Source organism: Stigmatopora argus, chromosome 13 (assembly GCF_051989625.1).
Source record: "Stigmatopora argus isolate UIUO_Sarg chromosome 13, RoL_Sarg_1.0, whole genome shotgun sequence".
Lineage (NCBI taxonomy): Eukaryota > Metazoa > Chordata > Actinopteri > Syngnathiformes > Syngnathidae > Stigmatopora > Stigmatopora argus.
Genome location: NC_135399.1, coordinates 8,102,459 through 8,120,971, shown reverse-complemented (window position 1 = coordinate 8,120,971; position 18,513 = coordinate 8,102,459). Strand labels below are relative to the sequence as shown.

General features: G+C 42.5%; 1 protein-coding gene across 3 annotated transcripts; it reads right to left on the bottom strand.

Moving 5' to 3' along the window:
• Positions 1 to 122: 122 nt before the first annotated feature.
• On the bottom strand, positions 123 to 18,219 carry ranbp2 (RAN binding protein 2). Of its 3 annotated transcripts, none has more exons than XM_077616393.1 (29): positions 17,991 to 18,219; positions 16,729 to 16,796; positions 16,541 to 16,652; positions 16,210 to 16,362; positions 15,803 to 16,033; positions 15,134 to 15,276; positions 14,434 to 14,629; positions 14,204 to 14,344; positions 13,955 to 14,114; positions 13,499 to 13,680; positions 13,224 to 13,417; positions 12,891 to 13,014; positions 12,637 to 12,798; positions 12,411 to 12,548; positions 11,694 to 11,825; positions 11,396 to 11,617; positions 11,212 to 11,295; positions 10,936 to 11,077; positions 10,733 to 10,827; positions 6,218 to 10,655; positions 5,056 to 5,226; positions 4,707 to 4,793; positions 4,449 to 4,624; positions 3,662 to 3,887; positions 3,460 to 3,549; positions 2,603 to 2,751; positions 2,194 to 2,467; positions 1,728 to 2,083; positions 123 to 860 (listed from the first exon to the last, which is right to left on the bottom strand). In XM_077616393.1, the coding sequence occupies exons 1-29, from the start codon at positions 18,060 to 18,062 to the stop codon at positions 555 to 557; spliced, it is 9,024 nt and encodes a 3,007-aa protein (XP_077472519.1). In that variant the 5' UTR covers positions 18,063 to 18,219; the 3' UTR covers positions 123 to 554. The 3 variants fall into 3 exon arrangements, with proteins under 3 accessions (XP_077472519.1, XP_077472520.1, XP_077472521.1); XM_077616394.1 differs by having other exon boundaries at positions 5,056 to 5,220; XM_077616395.1 differs by having other exon boundaries at positions 10,733 to 10,815.
• Positions 18,220 to 18,513: the final 294 nt, after the last annotated feature.

The window sequence follows — 18,513 nt, the reverse complement described above, 5'->3', positions numbered from 1 at the left end:
GCTCTTGTTTCTAATGAGTTAATTTATAATAAGATCTTTCAATAAAGATCATTCATTGTTCACACACACCACTCAGGTCCACAGATAGCACTGGTGTCATGATTAAAATGGGCACACATTAGTAAGTAATAAAGCGTCTTTATTCTTGGTCATTTGTAATCTCAAACTGAACCTTTTTCTTTTTCACCAGTCCACTCTGCAACACATTTTATGTGGGCAGCAGACAAACACTACTAAGAGGAAGTCTACAATGGAAGGGTCAGGCGCAGGCAGAAAGCCACATTGCTTTCTAAAAACATTTAAATTACAAGTACAGATTGTTCAAAAAGGGTGGTGTAGTGAGTAAAGAGTTCCAGCACATGCAAGAAAAAAAATAAAAAAGTAAATGTACAATTTTATAGACAATATAAATGTATGAGGCTTTCCCATTAGCCAGTGATATGAATGACAGCGCCTCCTACAAAATATTTGTGACAATTGACCGGTAGTGCTGTGGTCAGTGTGTGATTCTTTGACAATGTCGGGATTGCGCTAGCTTCAAATGTTCAAAAAGCCTAAATCTGGCCACAGTCAGCTATAAGAAGCTTCTTGGAGGGGAGCCCACCTTTGGTACCCAGCTCCCCCATGTGTTGCACCACTTCCAAGCCCTGTCGCACCCAGCCAAAAGCCACGTGCTTGAAGTCTAGGTGTTCCGCCTTTTTCAGGGTGATGAAGAACTGGGAGTTGTTGGTGTCACGACCACGGTTGGCCATGGACAGAATGCCCGGACCGGTGTGGCGGACGTCGAAGTTCTCGTCCTCGAATTTGCTGCCGTAGATGGACTTTCCACCTGTACCGTCGCCGTTGGTGATGTCGCCACCCTACAGGGACAACGGTGAACACATATGAGGGTGTTATACTTCTAAAGGCTTACAAATTAAAATTGCACATTCACCCAACCTGGCACGCCAAATTGATTGTTCCTTATATCCTCGATAAATATAAAGTGTATCTTTACTCACAAAATTAATTGGTTCCAGAACTTTTTTTATAATTGGAAAATTTCATAGATAGAGCAGTGCTTTATATGTAAATTCTCTAATTCGTTCCACGGTCCTTACACAACTGCCAACTAAAACCTTTAAAATTGTTCAAAGTCCCAATTTTGTATGAAAGATGTGAGAAACACAAAAATGAGAAAATTATAAGAAAATGATTTATTCATGCCAAAAATCCCGGCGAGAATGTGCCCTGTGCCACTGAAATAGTTCCCTCCACGGCCGTTATGAGACATAATACCCGTGTTTGTCCACCAGATGACAGCAAGAGCCCGTTCTATCAAAGCCGAAAGCCGTCCACAGTGTAGTGCATTTTGGACTTTTACGTGTGGCCTGTGTATGTATGTGTGTGAAAATATGTGCCGTGTTGCATTTGTACGTTTTTTAACCGCTTCATAGGGAGAAATGCAAACATTAATAAGGGGAGCATTTAGCCAAGATGGACAGGTATTTAAGAGAGACTCAAAATAATAAATGCATTTAGTTTTGGGGGGATTTCATAACCTGGATCTTTTTCGTATCGAGTCACTAATTTCCATATGGACATGTTGTAACCTGAAAATGTCGTACTTGGAGGCATTCGTAAGTAGAGGTACGACTGTATATTACAATTTGGACAAGTTCCAATTGTGACATGCTTTGCGAACAAGTGGAAATCCACAATAATGAGGAACAAGATATTCTCCTCACCTGACACATGAAGTCCGGGATGACTCTATGGAAGGCAGAGCCTTTCAGCCCAAAGCCTTTCTCGCCCGTACACAGTACACGGAAATTTTCCGCCGTCTTGGGGACGAGGTGTGCGAACAGCTCGACGGTGATGGTGCCGATCGGCTCTCCGTCCGCCTCCATGGCGAGGAACATCTGTGGGTTGGATTCTCTGGAGTGCTCCTGGATTCTGGACATCATTGGCGCGCTGCTACACGAGGAGTCGTTATCTTGCCCCATGTGGCTTTGACATTCGCAGAAGGTCTTCTTAAAGGATGCTGCGATCTCTGCGGTTTTGAACTTGGCCGCTAGCTGCTCCACGGTACCCTCGGCACTATCTAGTCATGCAAGAAAAGAAAACCAATCAGCTACCCATCACGCTGGGCTTTTCTACCGCCAGGATTTGCAAGTTTTTCTAGGGAAAATGCAACTCGATGTCTATGCGTACCGGAGTAGTCGGTGGCGGTCCAGATGAGAGCGTTGGCCGAGGTGTTCAAGGGCTTCAGCTCCATGGCCTGAGCGATGTTGTGGTTGGCACAAACCCGGAACACCTGCTCTCTCCTCATGAGGATTCGGTAGAATCGTTTGGCCGGGTGGTATAGGATCTTTAAGTCGCCGACGCCACGCTCTTTCCATTGGTTGATGTCCCGGTCCCATCGGTACAACTTGGCACGCTCCTTGAAGAGGATCTCCTCATCCTCCTCTCCCGACTTGGTTTCGACCTAAATGAAGACAGCAATTGGGACCCCCCCTTCTAAGTTCACGCTCATATTTCCAAAAAGGGAACCTTGGCAGCAATATTCATCCTCAAACAGTAACAAATCCAGATTACATGCATTTGTGTGTGAACAAAGTACCTCTGGCAGTGAAACAATCGGTTCAAAATGTATGTCAACATTTTTTGGAGAGTCTTCTTCATCGCTTCCTCCCTCATTGTTGTTGGACGACGTTGGTTCCGAGGAACCAAATACGGCTGCGCCCGCATTTGCCCAAGAGAAGTTGGAATCTACAAACAAAAAGAGAAAAAAAAGACTTACATTTGTTCATTCCCTCCCAGTCAAAATGAACTGGACATCTAGTGCCATCAATGCTAAAAACACACGTCAATGCATACGTTTTTCCCGTATTTTATACATTTTTTGATCATTCATTTCAAATTGTGTACACCGTATAACAACTTTTGTATGGGATTTTTTTCAAGTAAGTTTTTTTGTAAAACCAATCTCGTTTTACCCATTTCGGCTCTAATCCAGATTGTCTCGTCACTGGTAGCAGACAAAAACGTTATTGTCAACAGCTACTTTGTCATGCTTTAAGCATGATATGTGCACGTGCATTACCCTTTCACACGTCTGCCTCTTCACAATACAAATATAGCACGTCAGCAAGAAATATACCCAGACAGTCAAGCTGTCAGAAGCATACAGCGACATCTACAGAATCTTGAATTTAGCGAACACTGATTGGGCACCCCGTCCACTTTGGAGAAAATTTCAGACTTTTAAGTGAGCCCCATGTAAGGAAATATGTGCATTTGTACGTTTTTTTAAATCGCTTAATAAGGGGAATTGCAATCATTAATAAGGGGGAGCAATTTGGCCGAGGTTGACAGGTATGTAGAAACATTAGCATTAACAGATTCAGAGTATAAATGAATTGGACCTCCATCGATGTCAATGGCACCCAATAAATAAATGAAGAAAAAAACAACAACCTTGAGTTCCAAACGCAAAGCCTTCAGTTTTTTGGGCTAGGTCAGCAAAAGAGAAGCCCTCCACTGTTGTGAAGCCAAAGTTGGGTTCAACTGTGAAGGAAGAAAATTCCCATTAACATAATGAAAGGTACAAAGCCTCTACAATATCGATATTAATGCTCAATTAATCGTACAGGCAAATATTCAAAATAAAAGTATATACCTGTACTTGTTACAACGGGTTGGTCAGCAGTGGCCTCTGGTTTGCCGTTGTTTTTAGTCGAGAGGTTGATCGGAGAGCTGCTACTGCTGGAAACTTGTGGCTCCGCATCTACTAGCTGCTCTGAGGCGCCTCCTTCTGTTTTGGGCTTGCAGTTTTGGAACAAATCAGATGCCAACTCTTCAGTAGGGACACTGGATACCTTCTCAGGTGTGTTAAACTGGGCATCCTAAAGTCATAAATGAAACAATTTCACAAGAGAACAGCGTCCATTTTTACGGACTAAAATCCTTAAATATACACTGTGCATGATTCTTAGACGTGTACGGTCGTTTGGTCGCCGGTCTTTTGGTCGCGGTCCTTTGGTCGCGGTCTTTTGGTCGCCCGGACCCAAACAACGGGTAACCAAAAGACCGGCGACAAAACAAGGTAAAACAACACGGTCTACGCATCAATAAAATGCCCCTAAGCAGTTTCACTGAGCGGACGTGCGAGTGTATAAGAGTTTGTATGTACATGAGTTGTCCCCTTAGGAAGGGACTTCAGTCAGGGTCTTAACAAGTTCTCCAACAAAACACAATAAAAGTACGGGAAATTTGGAGCTTTTCTTTAGCCTAATAATTAATAGGGCATTAAGTATGACTAAATAATAATTTGCAGTTTGTATTTAGGGAATTTGAGCAACGATTTAAATGGTAATTATCAATAACCTTCCGGGCGACCAAACGACCGAGTACCATTCTTAGATTAGATCATGAAATAATATGTTACCCGCCCCCCATTTTCCTACCAGTTCCTGTTGGACCTTTCGGACTTCCGTCTCAAAGTCAGCTGCCTTGTCAGGATCCGGGTCGCTGTCAGTAGTGCTCAGACCACAAAAGAAGGTAGGCGGAAGCAGGAGGCTCTTGGCCTTCTCCTCCTCCTCAGGTGTTGCCTTTTTTTCCCAGACAACCTGGCAGTCAGGGTCTGAAGAGAGTCGATGCAAGCCCAAAATGTCAGTGAAATGAAATGGTGAACAATAAAAACTAGTGAGTCACAATTCCCGTACCGTTAGCAGATGCAGTTTCTTTTCTTTCAAGTGCATCAGGGTAGAGTTTTCCATTCAAAGCTTTCACTGCCAACTCGTAGTCCTCATCTACACACAAAGTTTAAGAATTGAAAAGATGTTGAAATTGAACCATGGATTCTTTGGCTACATTTCAAGTGGATTCTCAGTCAATATACAAGTAAAGAGTGCAACTAATACTATACTGCAGTAATCACACCTAAGAAATACTAACAGCGTTTATACAAGACCAACATTGTTCATGTGTTCTACAGACAACCAGTCTTTTTTTTCAGCTTTTGTCCACATCATTGTTCCAATCTTGCTATCCAAACTGACGCGGTGTTCTCACCATCAGGTTGATTGTCATCACTGGTGTAGCCTGGTTCATTCTGGTAGCAGAAAAAGGTGAGTGGCAGCAGCAATTTCCTGGCTAAAGCAGCTTGCTCAGCAGTGGGTTCCCTGACATACACTATCTCCACCTCCGAATCCTCATCTGACACAGGACTGTTTGCTCCTTTGACTGACAAATTGAAGGATGATTGACATTTTACATTTCTGAAGAAATAGCACAATGGTTTAAGCAGCATTGACTTGAATAAAATGCTTGCCCTTTGCGCTCATGCTAATTGAAAAATATTTGAGATGCCAAAATTCTAAATCGACTACAGCAGGGGTGTCAAACCCAGTTTGGTTGGCGGGCCACATTCATGGTGACCAGATCTCATGTGGGCCGGACCATTTTAGATATAATATTTGGATTTTTTTTGTTTTTTAATATATAAATGGATTAAAAGAACCGAATTAAAATCCCTGAATATTCAGTTTTTCATAGATCTAAAAATGTTTATTTTAGCTTTTTTTTTTAAATGTATATAAAATGATTAAAAATTTAGAATTATTGATTTAAAAGGGAGAAAATCAGGAAATTTAATATACATCAATACTCTTCATTTTAATTTGATCCTAAAACAGAAAGTCGGCACTCATGATTTACTTTCCCGGGCCACACAAAATGATGCGGCAGGCCAGATTTGGCCCCCGGGCCGCCACTTTGACACAGGTGGACTACAGTGTCGGCTACATTTCTTCCAACAATAATTGAATTCAATCCGTCTACAAGGATGTATCAGCATTCTATGTTAAAACATTTCAAAATTTTGTTAAAACAAATGTCCCTGGTATATTGAGTTAGTTGTCATTTTTCACTCTGTTCATGCAGTTTTTTTTTGTCCAAAAAGCCATTGGATTATGTTTGAAAAGAATAAAATCCAGTTCTGAAGAAAGATCGGTTGTTAGATAAAAAGTAGAAAGGGCCATTTGAGAGAAATGTAGGTTAAAAAAAGCAAATGTTTGGTGTTTTCATTCACTAATGGTGAATGTGAAGCACAGTAATACTTCACTTTTAAATGCATGTTGAGCATGTAAATTATTGCATTTTTTTGTAGGACACCAGACTTTCAGGGGTAAAAAAAAAAACAAGAGATATGTACTTTTTTTTTAACTTTGCTTACCTTTCGGTGGAATTTTGAACGCAGGTGGTGAAGCAGAGCCCGTATTAGGCTGCGGAGAAGCTTTCAAAATGGTTTCACAGTCACCGCTGTCAGAGTTGCCTTTCGGACTGCCAAATATCTTCTGAAGACTGTCAGAGCCAAACACAAACTTTGGGGGCGACATCACTGACTGAGCAGGCTTGACCAGGCCATGAGAACCAGGTGTTTTACTCTCCATTAAGAGCTCCGTACGTTCCTTTGTGGTCTCTTCCAACACAGCAATTGCTGCTTTTCCACAGACAGTTGAAACAGTTTTAGAAGAGTCTCCACTGTCCTGAGAAATGAAGGTTGTCACAGGGGTCATCAGTTCCAGTTTCTCCTGCGCAATCTTGGCCTCGTCAAAGACCTGCTTAAATACGTTTGCTGTTTCCTGCAATTTGAACCTCACAGCCAGTTGCTCCACTTTACCCTCTCCTTCTTCAGCAAAGTCCAGGGCACTCCACACCCAAGCCTTCTCTGCACCCTTCATAGGCTCTAGCTTCATGGCCGCTGTAATCCATTGGTTCGCACAGATCTTGAGTACCTGGTCTCGTCTCATAATTAACCTCACCCGTTTTGTGTTGTAATTTTGGGAAATTTTGAGCTCTCCGATGCCTCTCTCCTTCCACTGACTCGTTTCTTTATCGTACCGATACAGTTTGGCTCGGTGACAGAAGACGGCTTGTTCATTTTCTTCACCTGTGGAAATCTCAACCAGGTCAGGCAGAGGAACAACGGGCTCAAAGTACAGACCATCTCGCTCCTCATCCTGGGACGCTTCTTGCTCATCGTCTGTGCCTACTGAGGATTGGCTTTGGTTAAGCTTAGCAGGAGACTGAGTGGGGCTTAAGCCAGGTTGGAAGCTGAAACTGAAGACACCCATGGACTCCCCAAAGCGGAAAAGGTTCTTTCTTAGTGGGCTGCTGGCAAGTGGAGCAGCATACACTGACGAATCGACAGAGTCTTCCAAAGCCTCTTCTCTTAGATCATAATTATCCCACTCTAAGGTAGGGCCAGTAGTTTCGTTGTGGGGCTTGATTAATAACTTTGAGATCGATTTGACATTAGTAGATGGCACCTGGCTGTCGTTGTCATTGATTTTTGTTTTTTCATCTGTCAAAAACGATTTCATTTCTTTCAAACCAGACTTCATTTCTTCAGCCTTTTGAATCAAATGTGCAGTTTTGCCTGTGTCAACCAGTTTGTGTGGGGTTTGAAGGGGGATGTCCAAGAGGAGTCTCTGACATTCTTCAAACTTGGCCTTGAATTCTTCAGCCAGTTCTGGACTTTTAAACTTGGCGGCCAACTGCTCAGGCCTGGCATCGCCATCAGAGAAATCGTTGGCCATCCAGATCCATGACCTATCGGAGCCTGCTAGAGGTTGGAGATTCATGACGGTAGTGATCCAGTGGTTGGCACACACCTTTAGAACTTGCTCTCTTCTCATCAGAACCCTTAGTCTGCCGTTTGAGTTGTTTTTCAAGAATTTTAGGATTCCCACTCCACGTTCCTTCCACTGACCAGCGCTGGCATCAAATCGGAAAAGTTTCACACGCTGGGAATAGAGAACCTCTTCATCCTCCTCCCCCGTGACAAGCTCCACTTTCTCAGGCATTTGAACCACTGGTTCAAACTGGATATCATCATTCTCTTCAGTTTTATACATTTCGTCTTCCCCTTGCTCATTGGTGGCATTTGTCTTGGTGGTTGTTGGGGAGAAAATTTGCTCTCCAGCACCAGAGAAACCTTTAAAACTTGTGTCCTTTTGGCCAAATTGAAAGTCTCCTGCAGACGACTTTGCCAGGTCTGCAAAACTGAAGGCATTAGTTTTCCCAGATATTAATGGATTTGACTCCAGTTCTTCATTCACCTCTAGGGGAGTCAGATCATTTTCTTTCACTTTATGTTTATCAGCTATGCTTTTAAGAAAATTAGAGGCTGGGCCTGAAGCCAACGGGTCAGGTGGGGCTGAGATATCAGTTTCATCTTTTGCAGGAATTCCAAACTTAAAGCCACCTGCAGGCATGGGCATTGAGAACGAGAACCCAGAAGAACTTGCGGGTGCCGGAGCAGACTGGGGAGCTTCAAATTTAAAAGAAGCAGCAGATGTTTCGGCTTTCTTTTGACCAAACTGAAATGAACTGCCACCTCCGAAAGGTACATTGAAGCCAGTTCCAGTTGGTTGGCCTGATGAAGTCTTCAATCCAAAACTGAAGGTAGAGGTGGGAGCTGATGAAGTAGTACTACTTGTGCTTTTCGCATTGGGATTTGGTGCTTGGCAGGCTACACATGTATTGCTAGCGGAGTCGTTTCTCAACAAGCAGGTGTCACAGTCCCATTGACCATCCTTCTTGGAAAAGATGGTTCGTAAAGTGGATTTACCCTTCTGGTCATCTTTTGTTGCTAACCCTGAAACGGATTGGGATTTCGCATTGGGATTTGGTGTTTGGCAGGCTACACATGTATTGCTAGCGGAGTCGTTTCTCAACAAGCAGGTGTCACAGTCCCATTGACCATCCTTCTTGGAAAAGATGGTTCGTAAAGTGGATTTACCCTTCTGGTCATCTTTTGTTGCTAACCCTGAAACGGATATCGTAGATGAACTTTCAACGGGAGGTCCTTCTTTTGATTTAGAGCTTAGTTTAAGATTTGTACAGGAAATGCAACTTGTTGCGTTAGCTTCGTTTTTTGCGTTGCATTTATCACACTCCCACTGATCTGGTTTCTTTGTAAATTGGGTGCCAAAGCCAGGAGTCACAACAGATTCCGAATTTTTGCTGGCAGATGCACTTTGCTTTACTGTAGTGTCAGCAAGTTTAATAGAACTTGTGCCAAATGTAAAGGATGAAGGGGATGACGTTTCAAAAGCGCTAAATCCAGAAAAGGTAGAGGAGCCAGGACTGGTGGTTTTAGATTCACTTGTACCAAATTTGAAAGTGTCACTTGTCCCAAATTTGAACGTAAAGGGACTGGCTTTTGTTTCTTTTTCAGCATCGTCTTCTGGGGTCATAGAGGAATTGGGATTGGCGCTTTGACAAGAGGCGCAGCGGACATCCTTTGACTTATTTCTCACAAGGCATACTGTGCAATCCCATTCGCCTTCTTTTATAGCAAACTTTGCTTTCAAACTTTCTCCTGGTTTCGAGGGTTGGGGACGTTCTGCTTTCTTCTCATCTTGTTTCTCTTGTGAGCTCACAATGGTTTGAGCCTCTTCAAACTTACTCTTAAACAGTGACGCCTCATCGACTGTTTTAAAGCGAATAGCTAGTTGCTCGGGCTTTGGCTTTTCATCTGCGTAATCAACAGCGTTCCAAACCCACGATTTATCAGAACCAGCATTTGATTTTAGTTTCATATCAGTGGTTATGTAGTGATTAGCGCATACCTTGAGGACCTGCTCGCGTCTCATTAATAGTCGAACCTTTGCCGTAGTGATGTGTTTCAAGATTTTAACATTTCCAATGCCACGTTCCTTCCACTCTTTTGTCTCCGTCTCAAATCTATACAACTTTGCTCGATTGCAATACAACTCCTCTTCATCTTCCTCCCCTGTTTTCACATCAACCTTCTCAGGCAGTGGTACAATGGGTTCAAAGTGTGGTCCATCATAATCATCATCATCATCTTCCTCTTCGTCATCCTCCTCTTCACCATGTGTGCTATCATTGTCACTCCCTGCTGCGTTTTCATCGTGTACCGACTTGGCAACACCGAAAGATGGTTTGCCAACATCTCCAAATTTAAACGGCTGCTCCATCTTTCCAAACAGACTCAAAGGACCTGTGCTTTGTGGAGTATTCGCAAAGGAGAAGCCAGATGAATTTTTATTGCCAAAAGTGAAAAGGCTTGTTTGGCTCATTTGCCCTTGAGGAGCCGGCTTCTCCGGCAAAGTATCGTTTTTATTGGGGAGGTCTGACGTCAGAAGGCCTAGCAAACTTTCATTGTGCTTTGTTTGGGATGCCGAGAAAGTAAAATCTCCATCGTTTGATTTAAAGTTGGAGTTGAATTTAAAGGCAGCTGGTGGCGTTGATTGGGAAACTGTGTTTGTTCCAAATCTAGGGACTTTTGGTACTTCGGGAGGTGCTTGCTGGCTAAAGGAGAGCTTTCCAAGATCCATAGTTTTTGTTTCAATGTTCTTTGGTGGCTGAGCGGTGTTTACAGATGGTTTGGTGAAATAACCAGGTTCGGGTAAAGGGGGGTTGGTGGTCTGGTGGGTTACACCCTGCCCATAATATTCGTCACTATACGGAGACAGGAGGCTGGTTGCTTGCGATTCGAATCGAAGAGGGGCAGCAAAATTCTGTTCTTGAGGGGGGTATACACAGGAAGGGGTGCTTTGCATTGGAGGAGTATGGATCGGGGGCTGATAGGCGTACATATGCTGCTGAGGTGGCATACGGTTCATACCATACATTGGCCCCTGTGTAAAAGAGGGGGGGGGGAATTACAGCTTGGTGAGATTTATGATTGGAACAAAGGACAAAGTGCTTTAGTTACCTTTGTGGGGGTTGCATTTGCAGCTGTGCCCAGGAGATACTGAGAGTTGTATGCGGGAGATTGATTGTAGTACCCTGAGGGACCTGCAGTGGAAACTTGAAGAGCAATGCACATACTTGATGTATTTCCATGACCGGCTTTCATAATACTGCTATCAATAGCCAATCATAAATAACATTTTGCGTTCAAACTAGTACACTGACCTGTAAGTGGAGCCCCTTGGTAGGACTGAACAGGAGTGAAAGGCTCTTGTAGCCCCTCAGCACCATAGCTCTCATGATACATCTTGTGATGAGGGGAGCTCACTTTAACTGAAGAATTCTGTTTCAAGTCATGGACTTCATTCTGCACCAAGACAAAAAACATTGTAATGAATCAAAATCTTTTTTACATAAAAAAACAAACTGCCCTGGACAAATGAGTCACGTGTTCAATTTAACTTATATTGTTACATCAATTTTAAATTATCTCAGACTAACCTTAAGGGCTTCAACTTGCTGACAAAGCATTTGGAGGAGACTTTTCTGGTCCTCCACCCAGTGTGGTGGCGTTTTAGGAGAAATCTGAACGTGAAAAGGATTTAAATTGCAATGCAACTTTTGATCATGAAAAATGTACTCATTACAGTATTTAAAAAGTTAAAAGAGACCAACTAAACACTACCAGGTGTCTTTTAGAAGGAGAAAGCATGCTTTTGTTCGGTGAGGGAGAGGAAAACTTGAGGTGGGAGATTGCTGCACTGATGTCTGCGGGATAAGCGGGGCTTGAATGGACCGGTCCTAGGCGACCATCAATCTTGTCCTCTTCATCATCTTCTCCACTGTCACCAAGTTGCTGGTTTACATCATTTAGAAGGTCTACAATTTCCTCCATGGATACTGGAAGCTGAAATCCAATACAATGGAAATGGTTGGAAGTTGGCATATTTTATGAACAATGAACTAAAAAAAAAAAGGCTCACTTTTTCCACTTCATCTGCATTGGCATTGTAGATCTTTGAGAGATAAATCCTGAATTTCTTCAGGAAAGTGATGTACCTCTCCTGTGTTTCTTCAACTCCATTGCTGGCCTCTTCAGAAAGCCGTTGGTATATCTTTCACGATATTAGATATCATGTTAACAAGCATTTCAACGTATCAGTGTGTAGGAATACAATTAACCATGTTAATGGAATGGCTAACGGAGATTTCTTTTTAGTTTTTTTTTTTTTTTTTACATTAAATGATCAGAATACATTTGAAGTCAAACTCAACTTTGTTCCGAGCCAAATCGTAGAGTCATTATGTCAGCCAACCCGTACAAATATTTAACTCATTAGTTTGATTGGCCGTTCCAGTCACAAAAGATTGGACGTCTGACGCTGCCAATAGCAGTGAAACTAGGTCTGCCACAATTAAGAGTAATAATGGCTACTAATGAACAACATTTTTTTTTAGCAATGAGTTATTTACATTGGTTGTTCAAATCTTTGAAAAAGCTATTTCATAGCCAATACATTTATATTTTTCATATATTAAATTTTAAAAAACAAATGATACAAAAAGTAAATTATATTTTTATGTGATTAATTTGTTTTCAATTAAGTACATGCCCAATGTTTTACTTTTAGGGGCCGCAGAAAATGTGTCAGGTGGAATCTGGCACCTAGGCCACATATTTGACGAAAATCAAAACCAACCTGAGCCAAATGCCAGATAGATGACATGTTATTGATTGATTCCAATGTTGCAATGGCCTCCTCTGTCTTGCCTTCAATGTCAAGGAGCGATGCAAATGCGATTTTGGCCTCTTCTTCATAGCCCTTTACAGAAGAAACCTAAAAAAAAGTTTAAAAGTATGCAACTAATACTTCAATAAGTAAGATCAAAAGTTAATGAGGAGGAAAACTAGGAGTACTAACTAACCTGAATATCTTTGGATGGAAAATGTATGTAAAGGGGCTCCAGGGGTTCTGGTATGCTTCGTCTGTTTTTTATCTTGTCCAACATCGGAAGAACGACTTTCCAGTAGTGAACACTGCGGCTGATGTACTCCTTCTGATCATAATACGAGTTTACCCCATCACCCTGTTTCATTAAACAAACAAAGAATATAAGACACCAAAATGAGCATGATGCGACTACAGGCACTAAAAGATAAATACACTCAATGTACTTACAATCCGACTGAGACACTGAGCCCAGTAAATAGCCATTGCTGGATGCAGCCCGTGTTTCTCTCTGGCTCGTAAAGTGTTCAGTCCGTGTTGTACTATCATTCGCAGTTTAGCTGACATCCCTGGACTACAAAGAAAAAAAAAGTTTGTCTTATTTAAAAGTAAATTATTAAGCAAATGGGCTCTATTAACAGTGAACAGTTTTTCTAATGCAGCAGGGTTTGGCCCAGTGCTTTAAATGCCTGGTGGCCCACCAGTCAAAATGGATTGGATGTTAATCACTGTCAATGGCAGTGACTTAGTTAACTAAACATTTATGGTGGGGTGAACACTCACGCAGCACGCTTGTTAATGAGGCTATAGATGGCATCCCACCACTCCCTCTGTCTCTCTGTGCTCAAGAGGCGAATTAGAGGAAGAGGGAGGCAGCGAGGTTCAAAGAGTTGTTGTTGCTGGTTAAATCCACTTCTTAGTTTCGCTGTTTCTTGTAGCTGACAATGGCTGCAGAACACGACACCTTGTAAAAATACCTGCAAGACCAGAAATGAAATTATACACCGAGTTTGTTATTGTATTGTAGAACGCTTCATCACTGCTTGAACTACAGCTACCTCTAAATCCAGAAGACAGATGGACTCTGGTGCGTTTGTGTCCAGTTTGGAGGTTTCTAGGTTAAGCCGGGGAAAAAGTTGCTGTAGCCAGGCTCGCAAGGAAGGTCTTTGGGCTAAGAGGGCCCACTGTAACCCTAACCAGCTCAGATGTTGCAGGTCACCGCAATACAACAAGATAGAACCTGCACAGGAAGGATAAAAATCATTCTACTGCAACTTGATCAAATCGTCAAAATATGAATACCCGAGAGAATAGAATACATTAATTCCGCTATAACAAAGGAGTTCTTGTATTAGCTTTGCTAATGTAACGAAACCGTGTGCCCGTTTGTAAGACACCAATAGTTGCTTCTCTACCATCAAGCTTTGCTTGCTTAATGGGTAAAACCCTGTAAATTGTTTCAAGACCGGAGTTTATTTCAGGAAATATTTTCCGTTTCTTTCAATTGTTTTCACCTGCATCCCACTTTGCAAGCTGAGAGATTTCTGGAGCTTGTGCGCTAATGGAACGGATGTTATCATTAGCAATGAAAGAGGATCCAGTAGAGGCCTGCGGCCCAAACAGTAGTTCGACTAAAGAGTCCTGACCGCTACGGTTCCCAAAAGCCTCCACCACCTAAGTACGAACAAAAAGCATTGAACATCTTTTTAGCACAAACATTTAACCATCAAAATCATTCATGATTAGAGATTGCAAACACCTACCTCTCTGATCAAGCTGCAAGCATCGGCACTGAGATTGAGCAGCATGTGGCCTGCTTGACTCTGTCTGTCGTTAGCGAGCAGCTCAAGAAGCTGCGGGGCAGACTGATCTCTCTTGGACACCTTTGGTTTGGGTCTGGGAACCTGGGGAATAGGCAAAATACATTTTGTTATTGAATGAAAGAAATCTGAAGACTTGTTTGCCCTATCGCCAGGTTAACCTTCCACAATACCTGCAGGGCCAGCAAATAGCACAGGGCCACCAGATCAATGACTGCCCTCCATGTTTGCTGGCGTTCTTGGGCCAGCTTCAACAGCAGCGTGCCAGCGTGCAAGTAGAGGTGAGCTCGCATCTCCACAAACACCTCGCAAAGATCGTCTGTGTGCTGGCTTGCAACACTGCTCAGCTTCTGCATAGTATGGTCGAAACTGTGCATGGAAATAGATTGCAGAAAAAAATACTTCAGACAAAGCAGCATAAAATGCTTTGGAATCATAAATTGGTCACAATAGTATTCCATCTACAGTAATCAGTCGATTACTGCGTCTTCACGTATCACGAAATCACCACTTCGCATTTTTTTTTTTTACACTATTTTTTTTAAATATATATTAAAGGTCATACATTTTTTCTAATTGGCGGCCCGGCGCGTGAGTGGTAGTGGTTAGCTCGTCGGCCTCACAGTGGGGGACCTGGGTTTAAATCCAGGTCGGCCCACCTGTGTGGCGCTTGCATGTTCTCCCCGGGCCTGTGTGGGTTTTCTCCAGGTACTCCTGTTCCCTCCCACATTCCAAAGACATGCATGGTAGGCTGATTGGACACTCTAAATTGCCCCCTAGGTATGAGTTTCAGCATGTCCGTCTTTATCCTGACAAAACAATTTCTCTAAGGCCGCAAGAAATTTGGAGGGGGGGCTACAATGTTACTCTTACCATGTGAAAGCGTCCAGGCACGCTTGCACAGAGTTTCCAGAGAGCGTGATTCTCACAAGGCTGCAGTGGGCTAAGAGCAGCTCTCTTTGAAGGCGTCGACACATCTTGTCATTGCTGGACACGCTGGGTTGAGTCAGGTAGTCCTGAAACAGTTAAGTCCAAACTACATGTTAATGTTTGCAGTGGGTTTTGACATTGAGAAATTAATTTTTTTAGAGTCAAAATTAGAACAATAAATGGTAGCTATGAACTCATTTCCTGCCATTGACAGTGAAAGAAGAACCAGGTTTTCTCTAAAAACGAACTGGTTTTATATTGACAGCACTGTAATTATGGCCTATTAATACCCACAAAATGGAAACAGAGAAAACAGATCAACAATCTTCCTACTATTCCAAATGTTGAAATGTTATTTCAAATATTGAAATGTCATTTCATAAATTAACGGCGATAGACGCCCAATCCATTTTGAGTGGAAGACCTAGCAGCAATCACTTGCCTATTCCAATCAAAATGAATCTATCGCCATGATAATTCTAATGCCAGTTATCCTATCTTAAAAGCATTTGTTGTCTGTCACTGTCAACTGCATCAAATGCCCTTTCCTAGTTCTAATGAATGCACTACATCCTGGTTTTAACAAATCCTTCACAAGAAGGCATTACTGACCTCAAGGGTGCGCACCACCACAGTGAACCACTCCAGACTGTGGCGCAACAAACCCGTTCTCTCAGTAGCCAAGCAGTGTTTAACAGCCGCTTCCAGTCGACCGTCCTGGCAAAATAACTGGACGAGCTTCACGTTGACATGCGCATCTCCTGGCCGTGCTGTCAGCTCAGCCTGAAGAAGGTCAAAAAGCTGGTTCCACCCCTGCTGACCTTGACGACTCAACAGCCGCTCCTTCGTATAGGGCGAGAGATTGAAAGCAGTCAGGTGACGTCTTTTAACCAAACAACAGGATTTTAGTATATTACTACATATATAACACCGCTACGCCGATTGTGGCTTCACCACTGCATTTATGGCTTACCCAGTTGCACCAGTAAAACCAGTTCCCTGAAAAAAAGGAGCCTTACCTTCAGGTTGAACACTGCTGGGTTTCCAGGCAACAACTTGGCCGCCTTGTCCACCCAAAACTCGGCCCTGCTGTCGTTTTCCTCTTTCCCGACCAATAGCTCAGCCACCTTCAACACCAGGTCTCTCTGGACTGGGTTCAGGTCCACAGATCGCTGAGTACCAAGTACAGAAAACATTCAATCATGTTCCGCTGCAGCATAGGAACCGTAGATAGTCTGTTTTAACAGCAGCTTGACAGTATTTACAAATAAGTCTAGTCAATTGTAGGACTGAAATTAAAGTCAAACAAGCTTCATATCGCCTTGTGCGCAAGTAACATGGCCTTCTCACCTTGTAACATGCTACCGCCTTGTTGACGTCCCCCTCTCTCTCATAGAGCTGTCCCAAGAATTTGTGCGCTTTGGGATCCCTCTCTTGGACTTTGAGATATTCTGACACATGTCTAAGAATATGAAAAGCAACATAATTACGGATGAGACAAAACTGCATGATTCATATTGTTCAGTACTGATGCTTACCTTTTAGCTAGCTCATACTCCTTTGCTTCAAAATATAGTTTAGCAAATAAAAATCCCTTGATAGGCCTCTGTAAATGAAGAACAATTAAATAAACCATTATTAAGCAACAAGCAAAACCACGCTTTATCCGTCATGTGGTGAATCTAGGTACTACAATACATTTTATTTTAAAAAGTAGTTAGGGTTTGAAAATTCATTGATCTGGAAAGACTTATCGATATATTAAGCAAAACGAATCAAATTGAACAATACACAAAATATGAATATTTTAATCAATTAGATCTGACATTTGTTCGGAGTTTTTTCATTGAAGTTGATTGGGTCAAATGTGTACATATTGTATTAAAGTGATGGAATACCCTTGATTTCAATTGTATGAAATCACGACAGACTTTGTTAGAGCGGTACCTATTGTATCGTCATGACTTTCAGTGCCATTTGCAACGATAGGCACTTAATCAAGTGGGTCTTTTCATTGTTTTGCTATTACGCATGTGAGACGTACAAGTGATCTGATCTGGGAGGAATGCCAGCAAAAGAACATTCAATGAAGTAATCAGTCTGACTTAATATATTTCATGCAAGATTACCAAACTAAGAAAATATGTATGTTATTGCTTAAAGCTGAGGAATTGAAGTTAGACTACTAGATCAAGTTAGACTGAAGGATTCAAATACAGTAAAGATCCACAAATCTGTTCATGTTGCACCACTCGTCCCCATGCTCAGACATGCCCAAATCGTGTCCGTCCATGAAAAACGAAATAGTATAAACTTAATACATAATGTTATACACCAAATGCAGTGCAACTCGCGGTAATGTTTGCTCACTGAGACACTCTGTTTTCATTATATTTACTCAATTTGCATGCGATGGCTACGATCTTGATAAGAATCCCAAACTGAAAGTGAAAGATTAAACATGGAATCATTTGGTCATAATAGCTTATGCGGAAATGTTTTTTTAAGTCAGTTCAACAAGATCCTCAGTGGCCAGCCCACGCCGCGCGCTTTCTCGGTATTTCAAGGGGAGGACACGATTCGTCGTCATCGTGCCGGTTAGCTTAAGCTACTAGCTCACGGTGACTTAATGAGCACTGTTTTGTGTTGATTAGTCCAGTCGATAGGAGTGACCTCTAACCTATAGTTACAGTTAGTTTTAATGACTCGTTCTGGTGATCTCTTCACGCCAGGGGACTTATGATCACAGGTATAGGTTGACGGCTGCTAGCATGCTAATGTTAGCCGCCGGTCCACTTACCTCTTTGAGTGAGGGCGAGGACGTCTGGACGGAGTCGACGTACCGATCCACTTCAGTCTTACTTCGACGCATGTCTCTCGCGCAAAGGGAACTAAAGCGATTGGGAACGTTGCATAGAATACGATTCGTCACTAATGATAAAGGCGGACATTCGAAGGGTGGTCACGCCGTCACATAACCCGCTCGTGATATTATTGCGCAGGCTTGCTAACGTCAATGGTGGAGGCGTCACATGGGCTGAGGCCTAACTTGAATCCGCCTCCTTGTCCAATCAGAGGTTGGCTTTCAAGTGACGCAATTTCATTTTCCGAAGGAAGAGGCGGGGCTCCAACGACGTGCGACCTGAACATTAGTACTCAAAATTGCCGACAGGGGGAGTAATATTTGTCTACATGTAAAAGATACACCCAAACAGGCAAACTCGACATTATTTCCACGTTAATATCACATTCATAAAAAAGATAACAATGGCATAGCAGGTGATTTAAATACATGCTTATTTTATTTCATCCAATGAATAACT

Coding starts and splice junctions, on each gene's coding strand:
- ranbp2 (XM_077616393.1), bottom strand. CDS start 18,062: ATGCGTCGAAGTAAGACTGAAGTGGATCGGTACGTCGACTCCGTCCAG. Junction 13,418..13,498: donor TCTGTCTTCTGGATTTAGAG/GTAGCTGTAGTT, acceptor CTGGTCTTGCAG/GTATTTTTACAAGGTGTCGT. Junction 10,656..10,732: donor CAAATGCAACCCCCACAAAG/GTAACTAAAGCA, acceptor TCTTTTACACAG/GGGCCAATGTATGGTATGAA.